Genomic DNA, 21037 nt, shown 5'->3' with positions numbered 1-21037 from the left:
CCTCACCTAGCGCCTCCCAACTTACTCGGATCCAGCTGACCCACATAAGGGAAATCAGTATGTTTCGGGAGACAAAGGTGACTCTAAACAGCCTGTAGAAGTGGTGATAAGGCAACATAAGGAGACTTTTCAAAGGACAGCTTTCCACTTCTACAGAACGGCAAACCAGCACATAGGGATTAATTGTCCGTTCAAGAGTCATGAATGGTACTATTTTAGCATAACTCACCCAGCATGGAGGAAGGCACGAACATAGTAGTTCCTAGTTAGGGGTCCAAAAACTTTCACCACAGGGGTAATGCACGCCTGGCCGCTGTTGGGGGGGAAGAGAAATTAAGAACATCATGTAAGTGACATCAGAAGCCCTACTATACAGAACTAGAGTTACTAGGCCATTTAGGAGGAACTTAGTCTACTGTACACAAGGAATGGAAAGCAGAATTGCGATATAATAGATGCGATGGCAATGCAGAGTCACACCTAGTGCTCCAATGCTTAACAGAATTGTGTCTCTTAGGGATGTCAAACACGAGGGCTTTAAACCTGTCTGGTTAAAGTCCTAAACTGTACATTGCTCTTGTTCTCTGGAACATTTTGAAATTCGTGGTTTACCTGTGATCAACTAGGTTTAGCCTGAGATAGACCGGATATTCATGACACACTGACACACACACCCCCATAATGGCCCCCATGCATTGCAAGTTAAGGTGAATGGATGTGATGGGCGTACAGACGGGCGTATCTGAGCAAATACATCGATGACCACAAAGCTATAATAGCAAAAGGAGTGCAGTCTTTGGTAATTAGGGGCAGGGAGGAGTACATCCCATTTCAGGATATGGCCTGTGATGAAGTCACATTGAACACCTCTGGTCTAGGTGGGCCTCTGTGCTACCTGGAGGAGATACATGGTGGATCTCCAAGAGATCCAAAATAGATACTGTTGAGAAACCACAGCATGAGTTACCACATGCCTAAATTAGCTATTTTTCTACCTGCGTCTGAATTGAAATCTTATTTCTATCGCGCTCGTATACAAGTGCTTCAGAGCGCGACAAGGCAAGGAGGGGAACAGGGGAGAACAAAACAACAATCTTACTAGGCCCAGTGACATTGAGAACGCGCAAGTGCATGGGAGAAGGGGGGGTGTATGAAGGGGGCAGAAGTGGGAAGTGCAGAGCAAAGGAGAAACAGATAAATAATAAATAAATAATAAAGGCAATAAACTGTGGTAGTGCAGCCAGCAAGTGGCAAGTGCTGGGCTTAAGGCAGTAGACAGGGAAGGTCTGATAAGTGCAGGAAGAAAAAGTGGGGGCTGTATGGGAACAGATACAAACCCCAGTGCAGGCGTGCTCCTCAGTGTTCCATTACCCACTCCACCCCACCCCCTCGCCCCCACTTATTAGGGAAACATAGCTTCTGTTGCCAAGATCGGTCACCAGATTTAATTAGTCCTAATTTCCCTTAGTGGGACGATGATTGACTAGACAATAAATACTAATAGAAAGGGGGAAAACCTTCAAAGGGCACAAGTAGAAAGGGGGAGCAAGCATTCATATTATAAAAGTCAAGAAAGTCTGGGACTTATGAATCCAAGCCTTATTGAATGATCAAACTAAGAATTAGCTCTATAAAAGAGCAGAGCTCCGCAGTAGTTGTCACAATTGAGGGAGCAAGTCTAAACTGGGGAGCAGAAGTGAATAGGTCACTATATATTTAGGAATGAGTCACTTATGTGAGAGGGTACACCAGGGTATGACCAAGGAGGAGCCAGCAACCTTTGGTTCTCCAGATGTTTTGGACTACAACTCCCATGAGTCCGAGCTAGTATATTCAATGATGTGGGACCATAGTAGTCATAGTCCAAAACATCTGGCGAGCGGCAGGTTGCAGACCGCAGGGCTCTAGCCTGGAAGCAAACACCAAAAAAAAGCTCCACCGCTGACCCAGGAGGGAAGCCTTGCTAGAGTGTAAGAATAAGAATCAACCGATACAGGAGTGCGTCCTGTGGCTGGATGGAGAGGAAAATCTAGGCCCAATTAGTATCCAACCACCAGGCAGGGGGCAGATGCTTGCCATAAAATGAGTCCAAGAAGGGAGTAAAGTGATGTGCCCCTGGGACTAAGATTGTCAAAAAGCGAGGAGGCCACTATTTCCCTGAAAACAAGAGTGTTGGAAACCTTGATAGGGAATCCTATGAAAGATCAGTATTCCCATAGTCAAGCGTTGAGACACGTTGGAAAAGGTGTCCAGACAGGTGTACTCAAAATAGTTTTTCGGATTTCTAGTATACCGCCTTGCTTTTACAGTGGTGGGTGCGTCCCTCCATTGTAATGTCGCCTCCTGAAGTACATCGGGTAAGGAGTTCACTCCTACCTCGCAGGCACTGAGTGCTACACTTTTAAGAAAGACTAAAACAGAGAAACTGTCTGCCCAGGAGAGCAAGTTATGTCCTCAGGTTAGAATGCCCTCTGAGGGCAGACTTGACCAGGTTTTTCCATGCCTCTGACGACCACTGAGGCAACAAGATTTTTCCTAGGCAATGAGAGAGGGTGTGGGCTGATAAAAAAGGAGAACATTGAAAAACAAGTAGAGAAAAGAGCATTGCTAAATTCTGTTACGGCTAACACACCATTCTGCCTGTCCATATTATAGAAAGGACTAATGACTAGGCTAGAACACATGCCAATGGCATTTTTCACAAGCAACTTTTACACTTCAAGTAATAAAGGACACTTATTCTTAACTGCTTCATATAAGAGAAATATTATCTTATAGGAAAATTACAATTAAGAAACACTGCTCAATGTGTGGGTGTCCTTGTAATTCCCTTCTGATTCTTCCTTAGACATTACATGGTATAAGAGGAACATGCACAGCCTGGTTGAGGTTGATGTGGTCGATTTACAATAGTCTGGACAAAGGAAGATACACAAGGGGGTACTTCCTTTCACTCTCTTTGATCTACCCACCGTTTCTTTCCATCTTGCTCCATTTCTATTAATGGAAGCTTGCCTTAATAAGCTTGGGGCCTAGCAGGCTACAGCTTCTCTTTAATGCATTACCTTTTTTCGAATGGGCAAGGTTTGACTCTCTGCATCCCTTATTCCCACCCCTTCAACATCCCTCCATTTCCCCCCTTTTTAGACCATGCCCCCCTTTTAGCCACCCCTTTTTCACTCTATGCCCCATACCGACTTCTGCATATTTTTCCTTCGCCAACATTCTTTTTTTTTCAAATGCTGGATTCTCAATGGCACTCTTGCATTGGTGACTGCACATGCTCTTACCATCTCTCCATCGTCGTTCCCTTTTTCCGCTTACTTCTTGGGTACTCCAGAAGACAGATAAATGCTCCGGCCGCGCTAGGTTCCTTCGGTTAAGATCAATAGCAATGTCCAGGCATTTGCAAACTTATCCACAAGACAGATCCTGGGCACCCATCCTCAACCTCTACCCGTTGGGCACCCATCCTCAGCCTCTATCCAGTGGGCACCCATCCTCAACCTCTACCCGTTGGGCACCCATCCTCAGCCTCTATCCAGTGGGCACCCATCCTCAACCTCTACCCGTTGGGCACCCATCCTCAGCCTCTATCCGGTGGGCACCCTCAACATCCCACAATGGTTCCTTCTTTGGTTTCCCAATAAAGGTAGCCATTGTATCATCTTCCCCAAATCTTTGTGTTCTTAAAAATGAAAACTCGATGGCAATGGTAATTTTGCCGACTGCGCCGTGTGAGGGGTCTGGAGCATCAGGGAATAATATAGGAGTGATGCATTTAAACCTAGAAAACCCCTGGATACGAGAACTGTCCTTTTCCAAACTTCTCCAAAACATACCTGGTCTTCTCTGCCTATACCCTCTCTCAAAATATATTCAGTTAAGGATTAAAGCTATTTGGTTTCTCTCTGTGTGCCAAAACAGCGAGATATCAAATTGTGTCTTGCCATCTGGGAGTAGCCCATTTTGACAAGTGTTTCTCCCGGTATTCTCACACTTGTTTTGGTGCCCTCCACTTTAATTATACATTCTATTAAGGCATTACTAAAATCGAACACACTCAAATGCCCGTTCTACGTTGTCGTTCAAGTGAACGATGATACAGTAGTTGTAAAAAATGAAAATAAAAGATCATGAACATGTAATCTTGGAACTAGGCTGCAGCTTCATTACGCATAAGCAATAACAAGCACACAGAAACACAGACGAAAATGGGTATTTCAGTTCAGTGCCAACTTTAAGCACAATACATTTCTGAAGAAGATACTATTTTAAAACAAGCAAAGAAGGAGGAACCTACATATGTTAGTGAAAGCCTTGAAAAGGGCACCATGCAAGTGTGAAACCCATGAAGGCTGATGGAAGACAAAGTTAAAGCAACGTTTCACTGTTTGATTGTAGGAAGAATATGTAACTGACAATGATTGTGTTTGATAAGCATCATATAATTGCGCACTTGAAAGGAAATGTAGAAGGGGCATTTGAGTATGTTCTAATTATACATTGTTCAACACAACTGTATTAACATGGAAAAGGTTGTCCCACCCACACACTACTACAGCCGTGTGCCGCATACAATATAAAATTAAGTGTGGCATTAAGGAGGCCCACAACCAGTTAACACGAATATATAGCCATTACTATATTGGAACCAAGATTTAAAACAATGAATGGATGATTTCTCATCCCACCGGCCAGTGTCAGCCAAGTACAACAACCAAATAACTCCACCCCAGCCTTTTAGCGGCTCGGACCTGTATGGCAAACTCCCCATTTCACAGAAGGCAGCTTCTCTCTTGAGCCTCCCAGCGCTCCCTTAGAACGGCATATTTGGCACCAGAACACTGCCTTTATTTGTATTTAGTACGTGAAAGGATACATTGCGTAAGCTGCAAACTCCCAGTTTTTGAACTGGCCCGCCACGGCCACGATACCTCCAGCAAACAAGACTGCAAAAGAAGGAGAGGAAAGAGTTAATAGAAAAGAAAGACCCATGCCGCATACTATGGCACAGATACATCCATGGCATTGGACCCAGAGTTTGTCCCTCTACCTTGAACCCACATTTGCCCTTCGGCACCACCTCAACAAACCAAGCATGGACTACCAACCTTCAACCCATATGTGTCACCTCACAAATCACATGCTCGCCTTCCCGGCACCACAGATCAGGATCACCAATATTCAGCCTAAAATCTTCCTTCACCCCAAATCCTTCCTGGTCCTCCAAACCACCACCTCAAATTCAAGGTTTCCCACTTTCACATTTGCCCCTCGCGGCTGACATTATTTGGGCACATTGTATTATAAATACTCTAAACTGTTAGAATCGAGCATCTATTATCTACGTATCCAGCCATGTACCTTTAACATGGCTTTTGGTAAGTGCCACTCAAGGTCTTATAAAGTTTTTTGGTGTAACTTGTACAGAGCAAAAATGTTCCTGATGCCAACTAAGTCGATGATTACAACCAAAATGGCAACTACCCACTGGGGCCATGAAGAGGCTTGCCTATGTGGATGTGGCAGCTTAAAAACAAGCAACGGCAAACCCAAAAGGTTTGGCTTTTGTGGCAGGCGGCAAAGGACCAGACAGGTAGCCCTTGACTAAACGGTTCCGGCTGCAAGAGAAATCCAGCTTCCCAAACCTTCAGTCTTTCACATCAGGACTTGCCTAAGGAGTGCAGCGGTGTTTTGTGATGGTTTCTGTGGGTGGTGGGTACACTGACCAGGAAATAAATGAATAAAGGCATAGGGCGGTCTTTCCTTTCTTGGAGTTACAAGTTCTAGAAAGCCCATCACCCTTTTATGTATGTGTAATCACTCCCTTGCACACAGGATGTAGCATGAAGCAGAAAGAAGCACAAAATGATTGCGAGAGTAAGAACTGCTAGTAAAACTCCCTATATGGGTACATCATTCGCTGTGGCTGCCTCCAGGAAAGCACCGTCAGGTGCCAAAACTAGCACGCTTCTCCATTTTCAGTTTAGATTTCCTTAAGCCTTTTTACCAGTTGCAACACCTGCTATGTTGAGGTAAGTTACTGATTTCGTATTGAATTGGTGCTCGCAACAAATTAAAAAACAGAAATTGTTTTTGGGTGCATTTCTTAAATAAATAGATTTTCCTTCAACGGGCGGTGGTGGTTGGGATTTTAGCTTCAATTTTCATGTTTAGGCACGATACAGATGTGCTGGTTCGTGAGAATACTGAGAATGGTGCGCATACAGGCCATTCTTTGCAGTACCTTCTATTCAAGCGTTTGTATAAATAACATGGATGGAGAGATAGAGGCGGTTGGACAGAGGTTAGGTGAATAACGGAAGAAGAGTTTGTGCAGGCCAGCCGGACCCCTAAAGAGGGAGCGTCTGGTGGGAAGGGTGGAGCTACAAGCATGTGCCACAATACCAAGAAGGTGCTTAAGGAGACACAAGCCCGCATTGTGAGTTTAACGGTAACCCACCGGTGCTATGTGCAAACTCACCTTACCATTACCAGTGCCTGATATCCCAGTGTTACTGGGATTTTATGGGTGCCAGCAACGGCGGTAAGTTCTCATTCCACGGAGTCCCATAGGTCCATGGAATGGGTTTGCCCCCCCTTCACTGGCACCGCTAGTACCAATGCCGTTGATAGGGGCAATTCTCTGCCAGTAGGGGCCTGACCTCGAGTCAGGTCAGGCTTCCCAGTAATTCACTGCCCCTACTGGCAGACTTGGAATGAGACGGTCTGGAAATCATGCCGGAGCCGGTAGTACCAGCATTATTCCTGGCATTCTTTTCCAGGCTGGCTCACCCGTAATGAGGGCCACAGTCTGGAGACTAGAGAATAGGAGGTGCAATCCCAATAGGCACAGGAGGATGACAACCGATTGAGGAGAAAAAGAGGATGGGGCATTGAAGGGATCGGGTGGACAGTGCCAGGAACCTAGAGGAGGCAAAAGAGTAGAACTGAGGTTGGTTAACTCCCTCAAACTATCGGCCCCATGCTGGAAGTTCTTTTTTTTTGCCACTGCTATCGTGCCCAGCATCCCTCTTTGGTCAGGCATAATGTGGGCTCAGAGGGCTTAGAAGAGTAGATTCCCGAACCCGGGACAAAAAGCAGAGTACCAGAATAGAGGCAGAGTAGCAAAGGTCCAGAGACTTTGACTCAAAGATACAAGTAAGAAATGCAGGCGACACTTAAACCCACCACCACAACCACCAGGAATTTAAACTGACAGTATACACGAGGGAGCAACCCAGATTGACATTTGCAACTATTACAACTAAGGAAAAGCCTTCCTGTACTGAAGCTTTAATGCGGCAGGTTTCATTATAAGGGCCAACCGTAACTACCACTAAATCTTTGTGGAACTTTAACAGTGTCTGCCTTGTTTTGATCCCTCGGCTTAGTGACACCAGTTGTGTTATGAACGAGTATTGGATCATCATGAAACCAACTCCCTCAATTAGTTTTCCATTCTCATGTTAGATCACGTAGGCGGTTGTAGGTCATTTGGTCGAAAACCAAAGGATCGAATGCCATTTGATCGAGAGTCAAATAGTCGATTTTTTTTCCCCCCTTTTTCTATATTAATTTTTTTTACCAAACAAAACTAAAAAAATATATAAATAAATAGAAAAATTCGACCATTTTTTTTTCGACCATTTGACTTTCGATCAAATGGTCATTCGATCTTTTATTTTCGACCATTTGACCGGACACCCACGTAGGCTTCCAAGCAGAGTTGGCTCCTGGGGACAAGATTCATTTGATGTTCTCCCTCTTCTCAGGCCTCACACAATCAACTCTAAACTCTTCACCATTCACAGCATAGGCCATGGAATGCTCAAGCTTTAAAGCCTGGTTGTGAGACTTGGGATAATATATAAAGTATAACATCTTATATCTTTAAAAGCATACATACTTCAAGGGTCTGCTTGAGCACATTAGAAGCCCATCAGGCAACCACTCACCCTTCACTTGTTTCTTGATAAAGTACATAGACCTACGTGAAACACTAACTACCGGCTCACCATTGTTACCCTCTTAGCTGACCAACACCTTATGCCTAATCCACCTCCTGCAAGATCCTACACATCCAAGAAGAAACAATCATGTGTTCATGTCCCTGATACAACCACTCTCTAGGCTATCTGCCCCATCTATTCTCCCCCTTCTTTCCCCACATGCCATTTCCACTCGATTCCCTAGACAGGGACAAAATACATTCTCTGGACAAGCCTTGGTTTTAGGCAACCACAACAATGTTAATTGATGCAGTATAAACAAAGTATATTACATTACTAAAGAAGCATTTGCATTTGGGAAGGCAGTGTGCTGTTGCAATATGAAGTTGAGTTCAATATGAAGGCTGGCCCCGGCGTTAATAGTATTATGAAAACTTATCCGAAGAAACAGGTTGAATCCTAATGAGTTTGTTACCCTCCACTTTAAAACTGGTGAGACTACGGAAGGCACGCAGTTCGGTTTGTGTGAAGATGGAGATTGAGCTGGCATCAAGGATACGCTAGGGTCATATCATAGAGAGTTGTGACACTTTTTGATAGATCAGTGTAGCACAGTCAGGGTGGAGAGTGGTGTGATGGGGATAGTTAAATGATGGGAGTAACTGGGATAGTAGGAAAAGAAAAAAGAAAGAGGGAGGGGTACGTGATTTGGTTTCCTCCCACAATCCCAATATAGAGCTGATCAACACCACAATGAAAGATCTAAAGAGATTGAGAAGGTGTGCAGAGATCACTTTGGAGAGTCAGCATGGTGGCAGGAAAATCAACAGCCATCACCAGGGGAGTGGGGGAGAATGTAAATCGAGGATAACATTTCTTGTGTTTCCAGACAGGATAGAGTTTTTAGAAACAGTAGTTTGGATGTAGTATTGTTGAAAATATATGAGGAAAAACATTCTGGAAAACAGGTCTGTATCGGCAGGATCAGGGACGTCTTTCAATATTGGAGTTGAAATATGGGCACACAAGCTCCTGGGTATGGCCAAAAGAATTTTGAAATAATATAACCCCCGTCTTTGAAGAGTTTTATATAATTAAAAGATGAACTGTTCAGAAAATGCAGGCAGAACAGTGGGAGGTCAACACTGCCCATTAGTCAGACAGGATTTGGTTGGTAAAAAAGGAGAACTATAAAGGTTGATAAAAAAAAGAGTGTCTGAATTCTAGGCTAGGCAATGGAAATGTCAGCCCAAATCTCGGAAATGAGACGTGTAGGCTATTAAGGCCAATGAGAGAGGGGTGTTTCTGTTCCTAAAGGTGATCATTTAATCTATTGCACATGGCTTGCAGCAGAATTCAGTTTGTACGTTTTAAAGACAGGGGTGTGGAATTTGTAAGATTAATATCTCCAGTTAATAAAAACGTTTAAATAGAACAACAATTATACGAGTGTTGCTTGCAGGCCATTCCCCTCTTGATGCAAGCAAGCATGCTCAGATGGAGCTCACCAGCTTGGCACCCTTCATAATTCCCACAGTGGTTCCCTGGGTAGCCATCTTGTGTTGCCCACTGAACATGAAGAATCTGCAACAACACAGAATCGCTGCATGGCCAATAATGCAAAGGGACACGCCACCAGCACATTAAACAAAATCAGGCTGTATATGCTGTCCCTGTGCCTACCTTATACACAATAAACAGCTTCAGAGATGACCCTTGGCCTTTTGAACTATTTTGATAAATACTGTACTTGATAAGGACTCTAGATTGTGGCACTCTTCTCTTGACTTCCTTCTGGAAGGAATGGTTGAAGACCAGATCACAGCACATGTAAACTCTTCTAGCAACATGTTCACATAGGCTTCTATGATCGAGGACTAAGCCTGTCCTAGCAATACTGGACTACAGGAGGCACAAGCCTGTCAGGTATCATCCTGTTTTCCAACAGGAAAGTCTCCTCTTGCTAATGATGAGCAGCTTAAAATGTATGCTGTAACCTTCAATCAAAGAAGACGCGGGTCATCTGTCTCTTAAAATGCAAACTATGTTTTTTTAATGCTCTTTATAAAGGAGTGTGAGGGAAGCATGGTATCACACGTACAATACAGTGTTTGGAGAAACTCCTACTCTGCCCTATAACTAAGATGGGAGTAGTCTGTACCATCAAATAATAACGAAAACACCATCCCAGTCAGTCTATGTCAAATCAAAATGGCCTATACTAACAAAACCCAATGACTGCCCTATCTCTTATACAAAAAGTGTGTAAAGGGGAATATGTATGCAAAGGAAAGTCAGTGTTATAACATAAAGAATCAATGTGGCTGAGTCAGCTCTCCTTCCTGTGTTGGACAGCCTGGAGTAAGGCAGCCCCTCTAAACAGGATGACAAACTCTGCTCAGGTTCTCAAAACAAAGGCAGTTCAAAACGTGGATCGAGGCCCGCTTGACCTTCCACGTTAAAGTCACTTATTACAGCTTTGAAAACTTCTTTCGCAGTTCAACGAAAGTTCACACAGGTCTCCCTCAGTGGGCTCGGACCTTTCAACCAAAAGGTACCTGATTCAACGTAGATATACCCCAGCCGGGCTCGGACCTCGCAATCACAGCACTTCCCTTCCGCAAGTTTCATTCACATTTGTTAGCGGTTCACTTCCCCTAACTAATTTCATGTTTCCAGTCTCCCTCAATTGGGCTTGGACCTTTCACGGATGTCAAAGACTTTCAAATGTGCGAGGCTTTTACTATAGACCTCTACAGGACCACTTTGACTATCTCTTCAGCTTACACTCTTGTGTCATTTGCCCCATTGTCTCTTGGTCTTGGTAGTTCAGTATCATAAGCACAAATGTTAATAGAAATCTTTCTCTTAAAGTAGTTCACTCTGCTACTCTGTATCACTGGCTTCACAGTTATCAGTAATTTAAAGTTCACAACAGGTCTGCCTTCCTTCGTGTCTCATTAGCACGTGCGTAGCCTTTAATCGTGAGATATACTGTTGCAACTTAAATCTTTCCTCAACACACAGTGGCCTTCATGTTGTTAACTAGCTCACCAGCTATGTGCATTCCTTTCTAGTATTTGTGGCTTTAGTTCATGAGTCAAGGTTAATACCACAGGCTTGCCCTCGCCTCCCCAACTCTGTCGTTCACTCGGGAGGGTCGCTCTTCGGAACAACAACCTCCTGCAGGGATCTCCTGGGTTTGCCTACCCTTTCTCTCATCCCTCGATCGGTCGTTTCGCTCCAGTGGGTTTGCCTTCACCACAGACGTTATGCTCCTTCCTTCTCGTGTTCTACCTTGCTCACTGTGTGTCTCTATTTTCCACCTTTTATCTCTGTGTGGGGAGAGATAATGGGTATCAGATGTATGTGATTAAAGTCAAGTACCTGACTTTGCCTGACCCAATTAGTGGGACATATCCAATGAGATATGTAAGTGTTGGCCTCTTTACTCTCAGTTGCCCTCTTTCTCGGCCCAGTGTTTGTGCAGAAGGGGGTGGTTGGGACATTGGAGAATCCTGTAAAATAGGAGGGGCATGGGTACGGGAAAGGGTGGAATACCGCCTTTTACCATCAGTTGCCTCACCCCCACTCCCTGAAGACCCCTCACCCAGGTAATCCTCCCACACTGGTCCACCCCCAGGGCCAGGATCCAAAGGCGATGCCTGTGCCCTGGCCACCTGAGAGAGAGAGAGATCCCTGGGGACCAACACGAGCGACACCCTTTGCTTTCTCACAGGAGCTACTATAGCAACGGATAGGAACGGAGTGAAAACCAAGTAGGGGCATAAAGGAAAGGCGGTACAGTGAAGTGGCGGGCAAAAGTAGTGCCAAAGGCTTAAATATTGAAGTGAAGAGATGGGTAGAAAAAGCAGCGGTAGAGAAAAGGAACAAGAGGGCAGAAAAGGTGTGACGTAGAAGATAGCTCATAACTTTAACAAGAGGAATGGAAAGACAGGTGCAAAAGACGGATGGAGTAAACAGGAGACTGAAAAGGAGAAAAGAGAAAAGGGGTTGTGAAGAGAGAAATTGGCCACAATGAAAAAGTGGAATACTAGTAACACAAAGGGAGCATAGAGGAGTAAATGTGGTGAGAAATATGGAAATGCAGAGATGGGGAGGAAAGGTAAATAGATAAGTGGAGAACAGTGTTTGGGGAGCAACGTTGGTATATATTCCTCCAAGGGTGTTGCTAGGTCTGGAAAAGATCAGGGGCTGAGCTAATCTCGGGGCTAGTTAGCCTTTTGGTTGTCTCCCCTGAGTTTCTAAAGGACTTGCAACTGTATGTACGAGCTCTGGCGATAAAGGCACTTTGCGGTGGTGGAGAGTGTGACAGAGATGTCCTTCAAAACACATAAGCACACAGACACCTGCTGCTCTCTGTAACATTTATGAATGTGAGATTGAGGGTCTGCCTGGTGAACCGGTTATAGATTGGGAACTAAGGTTGAAGCCTGATGACCCCCCCCCCACCTTCCCCAATACTCTGGATGAACCCCTCAACTAGGCACCATGGGCCTCATTACAAGTGTGCCGGTATCACACGGGTAATTCCGCCGGGATACCAGCAAACTGACCTACCATTTCCACCGCTTGATATCCTGGAATTACAGGTTGTGGAAAGGGTGGTAAATCCCCATTCCCCTCCATTCCCATAGGACTGCATGGAAGGGATTGCCGGTATTTCCAGCATCGGAAATACTGGCTGTGTGTTGCCAGTGGGGGCCCGATTTACCTCCAGATTGTAGGTAAATCAGGGAACCTCCACTGGCAAACCTGTAGTTTGCTGGTCTGGAAAAAGTGCCAGCCGCGGTATTACTTCCACTTCGACCGCCATTTCTTCAAAAACGGAAAACCTCTAATGAGGGCCCATGTTTCAATATGTTCCCATGCTGTCACATATAGAAGACAGTACAAAGCGTACTATATATTCTTTTTTACTTCTTGCTTCTCTCCACCCAGATGTGTGTACCAGTCCTACACATATAAAGTCATGTCAAATAGTATTACCATGTGTGATTTTATCCAAACATATGTTATTTTCGGTTTGTTTCAGCTTCTACAACTGAATCAGGCATTTGAAATGTGAGTAAATGTATCCATTGCCATTTTTTCAAATGTATTCCTTGCATTTCCTTTTGGCTCCATGTACCAGTACTACATGCATGAAGTTATGCCGAATGCTGGTTGCATTAAGTTATGGCAAACTTTTTCTTAAAAACATGTTTCCCCAGAGAGATATAAACACAGCGTTTCATTCTTGCGAGCGTGCATAGAAAACCAGGACTGAATTTAGTAGTGCGTCAGTGTGGTGAAGTGGCAGAGGCCTACAGTAAATTACTGTGGCACAGGTTATTATTAGGGTATTTATTGAGTGTGTGGCTAGCTCCGGGAAGCAACAGATCACTTTACAATCAAAGGGTGAAGAACAAGGTTAGGGAGCAGAGAAACAAGGGAGTGGGGATATAACAATAGGGGATGGAGGGCAGTTGTCAGCAATGGGGTCTACAAGTAACCACAGGAGGAAACAGTGGGGATCAGCTCACCCAGTCTCAGGTATGGTGGGGAGTGGATGGCGTATGGACCTAGGTGTTAGGGAGGAGCCATTCCTTGAAGAGGCGGGTCGTGAACTCCTTCCTGATGGTAGAAGCGAGGCGGCGAGTAGGACTTTGATGGGGAGGAGGTTCCAGAGCCTTGGGGCGTAGACAGATGTGGCCTGTCCTCTGGCTTTCTCCTTCCTGTACCAGCTGCATTGAAGTTTGTGCATTTCTTTACTTCTGGTGGATCGTATGCCTCCAGAGACGCAGAGTTTCTCAGTGAGGTAGCTTGGGGACTTCAGGGTGACAGCCTTGTAGATGATGCAGCATGATTTGAAGATGATGTGGCCTTGCAGCGGGTGCCAGTGCAGTTCGATGAAAGTTGGGGTGATGTGGTTGAATTTGCAGAGTCCTTTGAGAAGTTCTGCTGCAGCATGCAGGACACTTCCCAGGGGAGCCAGGGTAGTCGCCGGAAGGCTTTACAAGAGGGCATTGCCACCATCCAGGTGGGAGAGGACCGAGGCTTGGACAGCACATCTGAAGTTGTTTTCTGGGGAGAAGGTCTTGAGAAAGTTGGTACCAAGCCGTTTGTGTTTTCCTTGCTAGGTGCTGTTTGAAGGAGATCTGTCTGTCGATGTCAAACCCAAGGGAATTGGCGTAGGTGGACAACTGGGGTTTGAAACCTATGAGTTTCATAGCAAAGAGCCAGGTCTGGATGTCAGGGTGTTCGTTGTTGTTAGCCAGCAGGAAGGAATTCAGTCTTGGCGGGGTTGAGCTTCAGGTAAGCACTGGACATCCACGACTGGATCAATGAAAGGCAGGCTTGAGTCTGTGGATGTCCTCAAAGGAAGATATATTGATGTAGAGCTGCGTGTCATCGGCGCATTAGTGGATGTGGATTTTGTCTGGAGTGGGGAGGGTTCCAAGCGGTTCCATGTAAAGATTTAAGATCACAAGGGAGAGGATTGATTCTTGCAGGAGTCCACAGACCTATAAAATATAACAGATACAGTACAAGGTATCTAGCACCTGTTCTAAGTTGCTACAAGACATAGTGTCAAGCTGTAGACTCTGTTCACACTGTGAATGTAAGAAACTGAATTTTGAGCACAGCTCACGAGATTAGGGAACGAATGGTAACCTGCCCTTGCCCCCAACCTAAGAGTTTGCTCTTCTTAAAGAAACCTCTGCCCCACTGCTGAGAACACACCTTACGCCCCTCCCCCACTTCTCTCCATAATGAATTCCAAGTGCTATGATATGCAGGCAATCAAGAGTACTCTATGCTAACCTTGCATTTAATGCTCCAGGCTCATTTTCAATGGATAGTGCAACCAATAGCATTTGCGCCTGCTAAAAATAGATCATGACCGCCTTTAAACAGAGATGATAGGTTTTTCCACACAGACATTTTATTTTATCGATGTTGCAGAAATGTAAACATATACTTATGATTCCCCTTCCGTCAATGGCTCTGATAGTTTGTCTCTCACATTACAGGAGGATAAGGGTGTGCATTTTCTGATCCTTTTCTATTAGGCCCGGCCAGAGATTTGTACGTGTGGGTGGGGGCTGTGGGTTAAGGACATGGGGCCTCATTACACGGTAGGCGTTAAGGGTTTACCGGTATTTTACCGGTACCGGTAAATCCTTACCGCCTTACTACGAGGTCCCTTTGCGGGTTGGGGAATTTAACGCCTGCTTTTTGCAGGCATTAAAAACCAACCCGCAAAGGGACCAGTGGAGCTAATTACGGTACCGCAATTTGCAGTACCGTAATTAGCGCCTTCCCCATTCTCATAGAGCCCTACGGGGCAAAAATGGGAATGGGGAAGGGCAATGGTGGAAGGGGGAATTACCGCCCCGCCAACCTTGGAATTGGGCGGTAATTCTCCTTTCTACCAAGGCGGTGCCGGTATTTTACCCGCATGAACCATGGCGCTAAAAGCGCCATGGTTCTCCGCCTACCGTGTAATGAGGCCCATTCTGTGTTGTGTTCTTGCGACTTCACATTTGCAAGGGTCCATGACATTAACATGGTGTGCATGGTTTTCTTTAGCACCAAGAACTTTTCAAGAAAAACTTAATTAGTGCCTGCAAAAAAGTCAGTCACCTGTAGGATACCACACATGAGAGGTAGGGGGATGGGGATGGGAGGAGATGTCAGGATAATTTTCAGTTGGATGCACAGCCCCCATCTGCACCTGACAAAGTAATGTGTGCATTTAAACTGAGAGGGTCCCTCTGTTTTTCCACAGCCATTTTAGATTGGAATCCTGCCCGTTTAGAACTACTTCTCCCTATAGCATCCCCACCTCCCGTTGTCACCATGACAGTCACAATGCCAACCCCCCCTGCCCCGCCCACTCCCACCATCCTCCCACCCATGAAGCACCTCCGTCCCACAAAAACAGCTCCAAAGTGAGAATAACCGAGTAGTATGTTACAATATCATATATTCGTTTAATTTCATCAAAGTTGTAGGTCAAGAAAACATACAAATTCATAGAAAATGTATTAAAATACACACATTACATATTCATCACTTCCCCATTCCTTTCAATGACCACTTGAAGGACCTTTTTAAAATGGGCAATTATCCTGCAGCAAATGTTGCATGCAAGTACTTGAAACCAAAACATGCTGATGCCATAGATTTGTGCAGCCTTGGTCATGTGTTTATGTGCTTGCTTCAATTATCTCTCGAGGCACTCCCATACTCCTTCCATCATATTTAAGTTTGGAGAGTCTAAACCACACATAACCCCTAGCTGTCAAAAAGAGGAGTTGGAGAATGTTTTAGATTGTTGGACTTTATTAGCCTTCGTTTTCAGGTGACGAGTGATAAAACCTTTGGGGTGGGGGATATGATTTAGTGCTACAAAAGCAGGTCAGCCAGGGCGATGCGGCAAGTGATAGGATTATCACAAAATGGCAGCTCCCTGATGCCTGTTTTCGCGTGCGCTTAATGGACGAAAACTCGGGTAAGGTCCATAGGAAATTTTTCTAAAATCGAGCGACTTAGGCTTAAAAACACATGGCCGACCCGTAGGGGCAATACAAATTTTTTACCGAACCATTCCTTTAAGGCTGTGCGCTTGCTGGTGTGATGAGAAGGAAGGCAGACATGCGGTGAACTTTAAATTACCAATAACTGTGAAGCCAGTGATAAAGAGTAGCGGAGTGGTCCGGCAACAGGAAATAGTCCACTCAAAGGTTTCTGCGAATGATGTGATATTGTGTTATAAAGAAGCAAAGTGAACAAACTACTTTAAGAGAAAGATTTCTAAGAACATCTGTGCCTATAACACTGAACTACCAAGACCAAGAGACACTGGGGCAAATAACACTAGAGTGTGAGCTGAAGAGAAAGTCGAAGTGGTCTTGCAGAGGTCTAAATTAAAAGCCTCGCACATATCGAAAGTCTTCGACATCTGTGAACGGTCCGAGCCTGACTGAGGGAGTCTGGAAGTGTGATAACTTAGGGGAAGGGGATTCCTAACAAATGTGAATTAAGCTTGGGGAAGGGAACCCCTGCAAGTGCTGTGATTGCGAGTTCAGAGCCCGGCTGAGAGAGATCTATGTTGATTCAGGTACTTTTTGGTTGAAAGGTCTGAGCCTGACCGAAAGGAGACTTCCGTGAACCTTTTTCCTTTGAGAGGTCCGAGCCCGACCAAGGGAGGCTTGCGTGAACTTTTGTTGAACTGTGAAAGAACTTTTGAAAGCTGGAATACGTGGCTTTAACGTGGAAGGCCAAGCGGACATCGATACATGGTTTGAACTGCCTTCATTTTGAAACCTGAGCCAGAGTGTGTCATCCTGTTTACAGAGGCTGCTTTACCCCATGCTGTCCAACGTGGGAAGGAGAGCTGACTCAGTCACATTGATTCTTTATGTTATAACACTGACTTTCCTTTGCATACATATTCCCCTTGTACACACTTTTTGTATAAGAGATAGGGCAGTCATTGGGTTTTGTTAGTATAGGCCATTTTGATTTGACATAGACTGACCTAGGACTGTATTTTCTTTATTATTTAATGGTAAAAGACCACTCCCACCTTAGCTATAGGGCAGAGTACGAGTTTCTCCAAACCCCAAAAAGATAATAAAGGTTTTGAAATGTGTACCTCTTGTATCAGTGTCATACTTGTGATACCAGCCTCCCTTAAACCTCCCTTCAGAAAAGCCATCCAGTGGAACTGCTCAAGCCCAATGAATATCTAGTTCATGTACAGCATGTTACCTGCGTGCTCATGTCTCGAACCACTTTTTTTTCTTTTCTTTAGCATACAGCATCCACTTCTCCTAATTCACAACACACACACACACACACTTACACACACGCCATTGCTGGGTTTTTGTAATGGAAGGTCCCTCAGCTTGGCGCTCATCTCTGGGACAACGATTGTGGGCACTGCAGGTACAGCACATGAAGTATCTCAATAGTAGTAAAGGCACTCCTTACAACTATACAGTCATCTTCAAAACAGGTACTTTAAATGGAGCATATCGGGTACACAAGGCGCATAAAAGTCATGAGTTTAATTTCCATCATAAAGTACCCTCCAAAGTACAGCCATCAACGCTTGGTGCCTTCATTTGGGCCTACTGACATTTGCCATCCCATGTAGACAGGGTTGACTCCTGTCAAAATGGGGTGACTGGCCTGCAAGAGGGCGGAGTCGGAACGGCCCACTGTGCCGGAGGTTAACATCTCAGTATCAGTGCGGAACCCTCCCCATACAAAAGCCCAACAGAGTTCAAATTCAAAATTAAAAAAGGCAGTTTGAACAGGAGCACACATTTCAATAAAGAAGCTTTTTTAATGCTGTAGTCATTAAAATGTTAGACTGCTTGCCGAGCGGAAACTAAACACAATGCTGGAAGTTAACGGTTCCTGAACCTGGGCACCTGAAATGATCAAACATTGTTGCACTACCCTCCGGTCCAATGGAATCCCAACCAATAGCAATCTAACCGCCCCCTCTTCCTGTTCTGGGAAGAGCTGAAAACCTGTCTATTTCAGTCACCCCTTAAGGTTACCGAGACTGTGAGGCAATGTGACCATCTGCAACTCACAAAACACAGTGCTAACATCTTAATTCTATGACAAGACAGGAGGCTCATATTATGCATTACAATCTTTACGCTGAAACCACAGCAGCAAAGAAAATACTTTTACAAGCAAAAAAGTTTCCACAACAGAACTAGATAGAGTTCAATGTCAATGTATGGGGAACTCCCCAAACCATCATGGAGGACAGGTCATGCCCTGCAGGGGACCAATGAGCAGGGACCCTCTTCTATATATGTCCATTACTCTAACCCCAACCCCTCTTTCTTTGCTGCTGCAATCCACAGCTAAGTCAACTCCTCCTAGTTCTTTACTTAGTGTGGAATTATGGAGTTTAGAGTGCTATTTATTTATGTTATTAATGTTATATTGATGAGTTTGGGGTTTTATTACACTGTACTGTGGATATGGTCATGTATTTTTCATGTTCCGTTGGTAACTGGCTGAGTGCCGTGTTCGTGTGCGAACACTGACCTGCAGGTCACATTCATGCTTTGTAATGCTCCGCTGGGAGCCTTCTGCTTCTGCAGTGTTTGTTTATATTTCTTCAGCCCTGAGAGGCGTTCTAATCAGGCGGCGGCTAAGTGTGAAATTCTTTCCCTCCAGGCAGTGTTATTTTTAGCAGCTGCCCCAGCCCCAGAGCCAGCGCACGTTTCCCACAGGTGGTTTGGGAACGCTTGAAATTCTTTTCACTTGAGAGGAAGTTTTGTTTTTGTTTTCTACAAGTTCATTCTGTAAGCGGCAGTAGGAACCTGCGCGCATTTTTTCCATGACTGTAAAGGCTGCAGCTTCTTTTACTCATTAACTTCCCGCACGTCGCGTGTGTGTGTTTTTATGTTTACATGCGCATTGTCATTAGTTGCATACAGGCTAAGCCTGTCCTGGGGATCCGGCTGGGGGGGGGGGGGGGCAGTTTGCTGGGCCCTCCTTTGATGGGAGTAACTTCCATGAGCATTCCTGAAAAGGGCAGCTGTGTCCTCTTTTTAGAGTGAAACGCTTGTATTTCTACATTTAATTTATATGGATCTATGGTGGTGAGGGATGTTTCAGCCCACAAGAGGCATAGCTCAAGGAGAGGTTTGCAGGTTTACCAGGCCGAGGGGCCTCGGTTCGCTGCCCGCCTTGGGCGGTATACACATGTGGATGCGAATGTGTATTTATATATATGTATTCACATTAATGTTTATATTTATTCATATTATATATATATATATATATATATATATATATTTAAAATTGATATTTTATGTTGTGTTTAAATTGATATTTTCAGTATATATTAACACCAGTTCGCCTACTGAAGGGTGCTTTGCCTTCTTGGTAGGTGCTATAACCTGTTTAGCTTCAGGTTCTGCCTGAATTCTATGGGGAGGTTAACCCCTCGTATACTGCTGGTTTCCACACCCTGCGGGGGTGACCAGTTTCAGGTACTCTGGGGTGCTCTGGAATGGTACCGTCACCTGCTCGGTGGCAGGATTGGCTTGTGTTTCTGCGAGGTGATCCCTCGTATACTGATGGTTCCACACCCTGCTAGGGTGAGCAGTTGAGGTACACTTCATCAGTGTATTCCTCACTTAAAGTTGGCAACTTTGTCGGTGTGCTGCATATGGCGTTGGTGATTACCTTAACAGTTTGTGTGCCATAACCTGTTTGGTTTCAGGTTTCTACCTCAGTTCTAATGCAAGGTTACCCCTCGTGTACTGCTGGTTATCACGCCCTGCTCAGGCAAACAGTTGAAGGCACAATTGCTCAGGGTATTCCTCCCTTAAGGTTAGCAGTCTGTTTAGATGCTGCATATGGCAGATGTCATTATTTCGGTAAGCACTCCGTAGCCTGCTTGGTTTCAGGCTTTGCCTGGATTCTGCGGCGAGGGACCCCCTCGTGTACTGCTGGTTGCCACACCCTGCTAGGGTGAGCAGTTAAGGTGCACTTGCCCAGTGCTCTCTTTTGCTAAACATTATGTTTAAGTGATGAATGGAACACATTGGCGTGTTCAGAATTGTCAGTGGCCCGGATAGCTCGGTAAGTAGCAGCTTATAGAAGGGCCGGGGGTTTGGACCCCTGTGAGGGCGTAACCCCTCTTCTTTGGATATTTTATATGTCTATTTTATATAATTTATTAAGTACATTAAAGAAAAGAGTGTGTGGAGGTTGTGGTAAAACAGACCCATGTGGGGGGTTGTACCTTCCTCTATAGACACTGGTGTTAACCTTCGTCTTTTAGTTAAACGTCTGTCGCCCTTTACCGTAGTTAGTTTCAGGACAACTCAGTCCTTCCTTAGGTCTTGCTTTCCCCGATATCAATTGCTCCACCCAACACCTGTGCTGATTAAGCTGCTATATTTTCTCCCATCATGAGGAAGAAAACAGATGATGCGTTATGCCTCTGTTGAGGTCTGCAGGGCTGGAGGCTCTCTATAGTGGGGACGGGGTTTCCCTTACTATTTGTCCCATTGGACATTCCTTTT

General features: G+C 45.0%; 1 protein-coding gene across 1 annotated transcript in view; it reads right to left on the bottom strand.

The window, feature by feature from the left end:
• Positions 1-21037, bottom strand: part of CYBA (cytochrome b-245 alpha chain) — a 73555-nt gene that overhangs the window by 24339 nt on the left and 28179 nt on the right. The window contains exons 2-4 of the mRNA XM_069635988.1: positions 4883-4952; positions 3291-3365; positions 230-313 (exon numbers count right to left, since the gene is read on the bottom strand). Of these exons, the coding sequence (XP_069492089.1) occupies positions 230-313; positions 3291-3365; positions 4883-4952 (229 nt within the window). The remainder of the gene's footprint in view (positions 1-229; positions 314-3290; positions 3366-4882; positions 4953-21037) is intronic.

Source organism: Ambystoma mexicanum, chromosome 1q, assembly GCF_040938575.1.
Source record: "Ambystoma mexicanum isolate Mex_15411 chromosome 1q, UKY_AmexF1_1, whole genome shotgun sequence".
NCBI lineage: Eukaryota > Metazoa > Chordata > Amphibia > Caudata > Ambystomatidae > Ambystoma > Ambystoma mexicanum.
This window is presented reverse-complemented; position numbering and strand designations above follow the sequence as displayed.